The sequence below is a fragment of the Berghia stephanieae genome, chromosome 1 (genome assembly GCF_034508935.2).
Source record: "Berghia stephanieae isolate SIO BIC M18660-M18661 chromosome 1, UCSD_Bste_1.3, whole genome shotgun sequence".
Lineage (NCBI taxonomy): Eukaryota > Metazoa > Mollusca > Gastropoda > Nudibranchia > Aeolidiidae > Berghia > Berghia stephanieae.
Genome location: NC_088360.1, coordinates 9660546 through 9670545, shown reverse-complemented (window position 1 = coordinate 9670545; position 10000 = coordinate 9660546). Strand labels below are relative to the sequence as shown.

At 35.8% G+C, this 10000-nt stretch overlaps 1 protein-coding gene across 1 annotated transcript in view; it reads right to left on the bottom strand.

The window, feature by feature from the left end:
• LOC144967533 (cyclin-dependent kinase-like 1) overlaps window positions 1-10000 on the bottom strand; it is a 13136-nt gene that overhangs the window by 1118 nt on the left and 2018 nt on the right. The window contains exons 2-10 of the mRNA XM_078904923.1: window positions 7185-7425; window positions 6447-6568; window positions 5600-5672; window positions 4996-5086; window positions 4209-4409; window positions 2436-2518; window positions 1764-1820; window positions 1074-1232; window positions 1-473 (exon numbers count right to left, since the gene is read on the bottom strand). The exon at window positions 1-473 is cut by the window's left edge and continues 1118 nt beyond it. Coding sequence (XP_078761049.1) covers window positions 357-473; window positions 1074-1232; window positions 1764-1820; window positions 2436-2518; window positions 4209-4409; window positions 4996-5086; window positions 5600-5672; window positions 6447-6568; window positions 7185-7425 — 1144 coding nt within the window. The 3' untranslated portion in view covers window positions 1-356. The remainder of the gene's footprint in view (window positions 474-1073; window positions 1233-1763; window positions 1821-2435; window positions 2519-4208; window positions 4410-4995; window positions 5087-5599; window positions 5673-6446; window positions 6569-7184; window positions 7426-10000) is intronic.

Genomic DNA, 10000 nt, shown 5'->3' with positions numbered 1-10000 from the left:
TCATATTACCACACCAATACGATGTTTCCTTTCAGCGAAGTGATAAAGTATAACCAAATCTTTAAACAATTTATAGTAAGAAAGCAAAACATGATTAATTTACTGAACAAAAATCAAAATTGTTTTCACTAGTTTGGTACAACTGATAAATGTAGTGTTTCCTGATATGACTCAGAATACCACCAGTGATTGCTTTTGAAGAGAAAAGTCATAGGTGAAATTGTGACGAAAATAAAAATGGCCTCCAGGGTTCCGGTGACACGAAGCATGAGACAAAGAACTTGGCACGATGAGAAGTGATGACTGCTCAAGGTTTTCTAGTTCCCGTCATGGCGCAGAACCCCTTGACCGAAGAGTCAGATGTTAGGTAAATGATCAAATTTACCCCGAGGCTTGGCTGCTTGCTGGTACTTTGGGTTGGGGACGGGAGAGGCAGCATTTGTGCTGGTCAACTGGGGCAGTGGTTGAAAGGGCTGAGAGAAAATACATAAGAGATAACATGTTAGACATGGACAAACCGATACACAATTAGCAGAGATTATGAGATTTGGTATCTCACATAAAGAATTATGAAACATTTGTTTTTTAAGTCCACAAATCATGACATTATGCATTTCAAAACCGGCTCTCTATTAAGTTAAAAAAATAATCCAATAAGTCCCCTTCCAGTATCTTATCTATTTGAAGGAAAAGAGTCATTTAAAAAAACCAGCAATATTCACATATATATAAAGTTCTTTTAAGATGATTCATATAATCCTACAATCATGTTGGGGGAGGAGGGAAGGAGGGGTGAGGAAGTGGAGAGGAAGGGAAGAGGTTTGACGCCTTATTTAATAGAATATTCAACTCAAATGCATTTTGGGTTCGATTTTGTAACAAATATAGACTCCATCTTCAGATTTCCCTGTCCTCCAAGATGGGTCAACTTGAGATAGGAAAGAATAATTTTACTACACACCAATGTGCTTATAAAAAGAAGTTACAATGATTAACCCTAACTCCATTTGGTTTAAGGACCTAAAGGCCTAGTTAACACTAAAGTATAAGTCTATAAGTCATAAAATCCTTACAGCTGGATAGTTGCTGGTTCGAGATTTGCTTTTTCTTATACTGGACTCCTGTTTGTTTTTGCCAAACTCCATTCCCATTTCCCGGTTGATGTCCATGTACGGATGCTGGATGAGTTGGGCACAAGTTAAACGCTCAGCAGGATCCATCATGACACAGTTCTGTAATGAGAAAAATCATTTGAATGTGTGTAAATCTATCAATGGTACATAAAACCATTTTTCTCGGGTGAAAAATATAAAGGCAGAAAAAGCTTATAAACCATGACGTAGAGGTCAGCACAGTGCAATTTATAATAACAAAGACTTTAAAAAGATAAATTAAAAGTTAACCACTTAAATCACGCTTTGAACATATTTCTTTTCATAAATGTGAAAAACAAACAAACTCATTAGCAGTCATGTGAACGAGAAATAAAAACACTATATTTTTTTTAAAAAGCAAGCTATTTCTGCTTTGGAGCAATAAGAAAAAAACAAAATACACACACACTCAACTGCCTTACCCCCTAAAATATATATATATATTTAAAAAATCACACAAAAAAAAAAAATCAACAAACAAAATATGATACCCCCCCAGCCAACTAAAAAAAACAAAATACAAAAAAAACAAACCTAGAAAAAAAAAAAATAACAGATTAACTTTAAAAACCAGATGAACAAATAATAACATGCATTAATTTAGCATACCTGAAGAAAATTCATGGCATTTGCAGACATACCAGGAAATCTTTCCTCCAAAGGTTCCTGGAATAAACATAGAGTAAGAAGGTATTAAGCTTTCAATTACAACCATCAAAAACATATTTTTTTTCAAATGAAACATATAGAACCCCAACCCCCTAAAAAATGTTGGTAAATCAAAGTTTAACTCGGATTAAAAAATCAAAATACACAATGTCTCAAACATTTCTATGCTGATATATTTTTTGGAAACCAAAATTGTGAATTGTTTTCAGTTTAAGAAAACAATTTTTGTGCGGCTGTTTGGTCTTGTGGTAAGACATTCGCTTTCGGATCGGAAGGTCCCGGGTTCGACCTTGCTTGATGCATAGTGTAGTCCTTGGAAAGGGCTCTTTACTCACATTCTTTCACCATACTCAGGTGTAAAATGAGTTACCTGGCCGTTGGCATCGTTGTTTCTGTCTGAAAAATTGTAATATCGTCTTAACAGGCGTCATGTCTCGTTCTAGATGTTATATGTTGCTGTTGGTCAGGGGCATGTTTAGTGGATATTGCATTATATAAAATCTCAAGGTTTAAAAAGCTGATCATGACTAAGGAAAAAAGGAGGCAGTGAACTCCAGATTTAAACCAGAAATCACAACATACCCAAACGTGAAATAACTAATAATAACTCACCAGTCTATCAGGCTCTGGTATGCTCATACCTTTGAAGAATGAATTGTTGGAAAAGACTTCCACATGATGTGGAATGAGGTCACCTAGAAAGTCATTAGAAAATTCAATTAATTTATTTTTCGATTAACCTTGTGCAAAGACAAAAACATAAAAACTTTATTTATCTTTAAAAAGTTGTCCTTCAGAGCCATTAGGCCCAATGAGCCAGAGTTTATCCCGGTTTCTATAGCGTGAAACGGACAATAGCAATTGCTTGAAACCCTTTGGATAGTATTGCAAAGTACTGTCTGCCAGATCTAACAGACCCAGCTACCCAATCACTGCTGTTTGGGCAGTGGGGTGTTCAAAAAAAAATCTTGATTTCATCCTGGTATTGATCTCAGTCCCTTTGATTGTGAATCGAGTGCCCTACCAACTGAGCTATCGAAAACCCCTTACTTATCTTAAAACAAATTGTTAAAGAACAACAATCCACTGAGCACAAGCAACCAAATCATCAGATGAGCGTGACAAAATTGGTATAAAGAAGATACATTGTGTCAGATGGAGATGGGACCTCTTAACATATTTAAAATTAGGTCAAAATGAAAATCAATATCATCAGCAAATATTCAAAAATGTTTAAAAAGGGAGAAAAAATGAAATTCTAAATATGCATTGAACTTGCATGATTTGAAAAGTATTCTCATTATTTTTCACAAGATTTTAAATTATATCACAAGACACTCAAAAGTTTCTTATTATTTCTGTTCCTTCAGCATGAAATAATAACAACAATCGTTTACTACCCTCAGAAAATCATAGTATGCAGAATACTTTCTTATAGGAACATCCATTATTAGGCAGAACAACTTGATTATTGTTAGATAGACAGGAAAATGTTCCACAAGTAAGAACCTCATTCTGTAATCTTTGTTTGTTTATTGTTTATAAGGGTTTTATGGCGCTTGCAACACATTAAGGTCATATCAGCGCCAGTAAAAAGGAAGAAAATGGGATAATTAAAAGTTCTAGAATTACAATTAAAGCACAAAAGAAAAGGTGAGACAAAGGGGAATTGGTTCAAATAGGGAACAGATGTAGATTCCAAGAGCACACAGTCAAAGTACTTAATTTGAGATCACCTAAAAGTCTCATCCAGACACAAGCACAAGTCCCGGCTAAGAGGAATACACTCAAATGTTTACAAATCATATATAATATCTATACAAAAACATAATATGGTGCATAACAGAGAGATGATTTACAAGGAAAAAGATATCATCTCCCAAAACTAACTTGACATTTGACTGTCTCCCTCCCAGCCAAGGTATCCGGCCAGGGCCAGGACAAAACCAAGTAATCTAATTCCAAGACAAAGACAGAGAGCAAATTGGAAAATAGATATAAGGGGATAGAAGACACAGTATGTACCCCCCTGCCCACTATGGGAGGTCAGGATCCCCACCCAGCTGTAATCTTTGTTAACATCATCAGCCGTCTTGATTAAATTATTAATAAACGGTTGCCAATAGTGATGACATATTACAATCCAGTACCAGACTTGTATTAGGCCACCTAATTCTAAACATATCACAAGGCTTATCTCCAATCTCAAATGATTTTGTTAACGAAAAATAGTGAAAATACTCCAAAGTAGTCATAAACTACAAAATTGATTGACATGATATGAGTACAATACTGTATGGACTATGTCATCTTTCTTCACCCTGCGTTTTGTTTTTGAAATTTCAATTCATATAAATTTTTGACTCGCTAAATCATCGAACATACCAAGAGTTTTTCGTATGAGGTAAAGCTGGTCAACATCAGACCGTCCTGGCCAGACAGCCTGACCGGTCAACAACTCTGCAAAAACACATCCAATGGCCCAAACATCCACTGGTGGGCCATACTGTGTGTCTCCTACCAAAAGTTCTGGAGCTCTGTACCACCGAGTAGCTACATAATCTGTATATTCTCCCCCAGGTCCCGCTGTTGAGTTAAGAGATAAAAAGAGAGATGTAATGTGAGATGAATAAATTAAAAAATATAATAATACAATAATTGGAGAGGGGGGGGGGGGGGGGGGGAAGGTGTGGTGGTGGTGGTGGTGATTAAGTATTTAAGCATTGCACAGTGACCTGGGTAATCAGAGTTCGACACTCCTCAGGTTTTTGATCTTTTTGTTTTAATTGGGAAAAATGAGTATTTCCAGTTACACATGAGTGATCCTGTTGACAGCTAGCATTTGCTTGCTGGATTATCTATACTCCTTCATGGAATGCATTTGATAATACTGTGCAAAAGGGCTTGATTTGAGAAGCCCCGACCCCCCCCCCCCCCCCCCCCCCCCCCCCCCCCCCCATCACAATCAAATAAAAAATAAATTGTAAACTATATTTGATAAAACAAAATCTACATCAGTGCAAATAAATCAAATGCTCTTTTGTCTTTTCCTTGAAATTTCATGAAAGTTGTGCATTTAAACAATTAGAACAATCAGACCAAGGGAAAACAATATAATTTTTGAAAATATTAAGTTTATAATTAAAAAATGAGTTTGTAAAGAAAAACTTACTGAGTACTCTTGCAAACCCAAAATCACACAGTTTTACATGCCCTTGTCTTGTTATTAATATATTTTCAGGCTTTACATCTCTGTGTATTGTCTGTTGAGATTGATTTTTAAAAATATATATATAAATATATATAAAATGACATTCTAAAATCAAATGAAAGCAATCTTTCATTTATTTTTAGCAAGTACAATTACTCTCTTTATTAAAAATTCTAAATCATCTAGTCAACAATAATCTACCAATGTTTTTACTAATAATTTTAATTTCGTTTTTTATCACAAAATAATTCTAACTGTGACCGATCAAACAAACAAAAAAAAAAAGCATTGAATTAGTATAAATATTGTATGCAGTCACATTAAAATAAAAAAAATTGTGCATAAAAATGTAAAGATAAGCATCTTAAAGGGTTGGGATAGGAACATTTTCATGAAAAACAATTTAAGGATAGGAGTTAAGTAAAAGAATTTATTAAAAAAAAGAAAAAAAAAAGATGTTTTTTGAAAAACCTGATATTTAAATAGTGGCTCTAATTCCAAATGCTGCAGGATTAGCCAACTAGCTGCAATTGAAAAAATAAAAATAAAAGGAGGCTATACTTACACTGTGCTGATGACAAAAATTTACGGCTAATAAAGTTTGACAAATTATTCTTTGTACCATCTTTTCGGGAACCCTGAAAGATAACAGAAAAAAAGTCAAAATAAATGATTTTGCAACAACCAAAACAAGTTTGTGTGTAGATTACAGTGATGTTAAATCTTTTGTATTTCCACATATATCAGGAGATCATGAAAACAAGGTTATAATAATGCTAATGGTTTACAAAAAAAAAACACACACACAAAAAAAAACAAAAACTCATATAAAACATACAAGCTTCAAATACAAATCTCAACCTTGATCTATATTCTGGGGGGCTCGTAAAATCGAAAAAGTAGCCCTCAATCATGTCTATTAATTTATTGTACCAAACCACGAAAAGAAGAATTCAACGATCTAGCTGATTCTAAATTTGCTATATATTCTTCGAATGTCACAAAACTGAAGCAGAGGAACAACTTTGAAGGCTCAGGATTAATACTTTTTGAAAATGTTGGGATTCATTTCAATCTATAAATATAAAAAGCAAAATTTTCTGGCTAAAATGAGAAAAAAATGTTTTGTTGCATGTTTGACAGAATAGGAGAAAAAGCAACAGCGCTTAACCCAAACAAAATATAATTCAGTTAAATCCACCATTTATTGAAAGACATTTCCTAATTGGCTCCCTTAATCATCGAATAATTATTGGATAACTGGGTATAATATTTGATTTGTTCTCTGTAAAAGACTCTTATTTAAAAGATATGCTTCCTGTTAGTTCTCTCGGGATAGATGCCCACAGTATGACAACTTTTATATTTAGTGACATAACAAATAAAATACTGTAAGGTTTAAAAACACTTACCCTCGAGGATACCTTTCCAACTCATTTAAGACTGTGTGATCAACATATTCAAAGACTAAATGCAGACGTTTCCTTCTTCTAAATACTTCTATAAGGTTGACTAAATTCGGATGTTTTAATTGCTGAAAGTGAAGAAAGAAAAAAAAAAAAAAGAAGAGAATTTGATCAAGGTAAATAAATAAATAATTAATAATTAAATACACTATTCAATAATCTCCGATTTCGGATGGCATTTCATTCATGGAAGAATGTTATAATCCATGTTTATCAATATTAGAAATAGTGACACTTTGCTCATTACAAGAACATGGATAAATTAACTCCTTCATCTCACCAATCTTGCTTAAAAGAACCAGACAACATGTAGGAGTATCTGTCAAAATCAATTATAGGCCAACCTGGCATAACATGAAATGACAAACTCTATACTGTTACATCTGCATTCACTTATGCCTATATTTTAAATCTCTATATGACAATGACCTGCTTCTAGCAGTAAATTTTCTTTTACTTTGTCTTCTTCAACATGTTGTTCTGACCCCTTGAAATAGAAGATCGCACTACAGTTTATAATATCACAATTATTACATCTACCGCTCACATTTTGTACCACAATACTTTGGTTAAATTAAACAGGATTTTCACTCTCAAACGACAATAATTTTTTTCTAAATATCCCATTTGGTGTATTGATTGACTTAAATCATTTCAAATTAAAATAGAAATAAAAACAATTACCTTGAGCATTCGTATTTCTCTCATTGCAATCTTTTTGATGAGGGGATCTTCTTCCGACTCCACAAACTTTTTAATAGCAACAAGCTGAGATGTCTCTCTATTGCGGCACTTGAATACAACACCATAGGACCCCTCCCCGATCTTACTAATTCTTTCATATTTTTCCATCTTATCTGTGGTGTTCCCTGTGGGGTTTAAGAAAGGACCCTGCTGTGTGCCCCCAGAAGGATCTTTCCTAGGGCTGTTGATATAAAAAAAATGTATGACTGATTATGTATTTTTCTTAATGTTGAAAAAAAAAAAATGATATAACATGAATCAGTTCTCCAACTTCTATGTTATGTCTTGATTTATCACAGTAGAAAATATATCAACAAATATTGTATTACAAGCCAAGTTCATTATGTAATGAATTGGAAATTTTGGTCCATTTGGCCTAACTGCACGAATAGATAAAACAGTGTAGAGCGAATTGGACCTGATGATTTATTAATATACGATTTAGATTATATTCATGCTTCTATTGATAAATCAAACTTGATGCGAATGATAAAACTGACTCATTAAAGCGAGCAAACTTACAATTTATTTATCTATTGATAATACATAACTGCAATCCTCCAACCTATCTAAACCTTAAAGAAAAATTATGTAAACATTAAAGTAGATGAAGCAGCATTGCAAACTGCGGGGAACTGAGGGACACATATTTCTCCGACTAAGATTTAGATAACGTTCTGATCGTGACTTTAACAGTTCCAAAATTTATTTTAAAAATGTAAATGATAAACGGACTTGTCAAATCTTAATTTTTAATTTAATTTTAAAATTAAAATGAACCGTGTATGTATCTATTCCCCGTGTGGTGTCCGGGGTCCCTCAACTGAGAGGGTCAAGAATAGCCCAACGCCAAGCCAGCGTGTCGTAAAAGGCGACTAATGGTGTGTGATTCCCCCATCTTTGAGTCACCTGGTCCTCCAGGTTGGGGGTTGGCAAAGGGTTAACACCCCTTTCCGTTAAACTCAAACCGTTACAGAAACACAGACAGACAAACTAAATCCTTTTTTTAGCTTGGGCGACCGAAGAGTTTCTGGAATTACAGAATTTATGAAGGACAACAGACAAAGCCGAAAGGACTCTGCTGACCCGATGACGTCTTCGCCAAACAAGCAGCTTCGAATTGCGTCGTGGAACGTTCGCACCATGTATGAAGCAGGAAAAAGCTCTCAAGTTGTGACTGAGATGAGAAGATACAGGCTGCATATACTTGGAGTAAGCGAAACCCACTGGATACAATCCGGACAGAAACACCTCAAGTCTGGGGAGAAGATTTTATATTCAGGGAGAGGGGACGGGATTCATACACAGGGAGTAGGAATAATTCTAAGCAAGTTTGCCCAGAAGTCACTGAGAGGATGGGAACAATGCGGAGAAAGGATCATCATGGCGTCTTTTACAACACGGAGTAAGAAGATCAGCATGAACATTGTACAGATCTATGCCCCAACAAATGATGCAACAGATGAGGACAAAGATACATTTTATGGTCTGCTACAACAAGTCATTGACAAGTTGCCAAGGAAAGACATCAACATATTGATGGGAGATGCTAATGCAAAAGTGGGACAGGATAACGTAGGCTATGAAGGTATCATGGGACGTCATGGCATGGGAAAAATGAATGATAATGGAGAGAGATTTGCAAATTTCTGTGCATTCAACAGCTTGGTGATTGGAGGATCAGTGTTCCCCCATAAGAGGATCCACAAAGCAACTTGGGTCTCACCAGATGGTGTGACAGAGAATCAGATTGATCATTTTTGTATCTCTCGTAGATTCAGACGTTCATTGGAAGATGTGACAGTACGGAGAGGGGCAGATGTTGGATCAGACCACCACCTGCTATTGGCAAAGCTTAAGCTCCGACTCAGAAAACACGGGGCCAGATCACATACAAGAAGAAAATTCGAGGTGAATGCACTTGATGGGGAAAAGAATGAGGAATTCAAACTACAATTGAGTAATAGATTCCAACCTCTTACTGAGCTCGAGGAGGACATAGATGTAGAGTCACATTGGGCAAAGATCAAGGAAGTCTACATAACAACTTGCCACGAGGTATTGGGGGTAAAGAAATCGGAACATAAAGAATGGATAAGTCCAACCACCTTGGACCTTATTGAAAAGAGGAGAACAAGGAAGGAACAAGTGAATGCAAGCCGAACAAGGGCTTCAAGACTGGATGCACAAGAGCAGTATCGAGCCATAGCTAAGGAAGTCAAAAGATCTGTGAAGAAAGACAAGGAAGCATTCATGAACAGACTTGCAGAGAAAGCAGAAGCAGCAGCGACTGGAGGACACATGAGGATCCTTTATCAAACTACCAAGACACTTGCTGGAAAATATGGGAAACCAGAGGTACCAGTCAAAGACAAAGATGGGAAAACTATTTTTGGAAAAGAGGCTCAATCTGAACGATGGAGGGAACATTTCAACTGCCTTCTGAACAGACCACCACCAGACAACCAGCCAGAAATTTTGCCTGCAAGGAATGAGCTACCAATTAGCTGTGATCCACCATCGATAGCAGAGATTGTGGGTGCCATTAACAAGATGAAAAGGGGGAAAGCTGCTGGACCAGACCAGATTCCACCGGAGGCTCTAAAAGTTGATGCGAAAAGAAATGCTGAGGCCCTGCACCCACTATTTGAGAGAATCTGGAATGACGGGATATTCCCAAAGGATTGGAAGGAAGGACATCTTATCAAGCTTCCAAAGAAAGGGGACCTCAGTAATTGTAATAATTATCGAGGCAT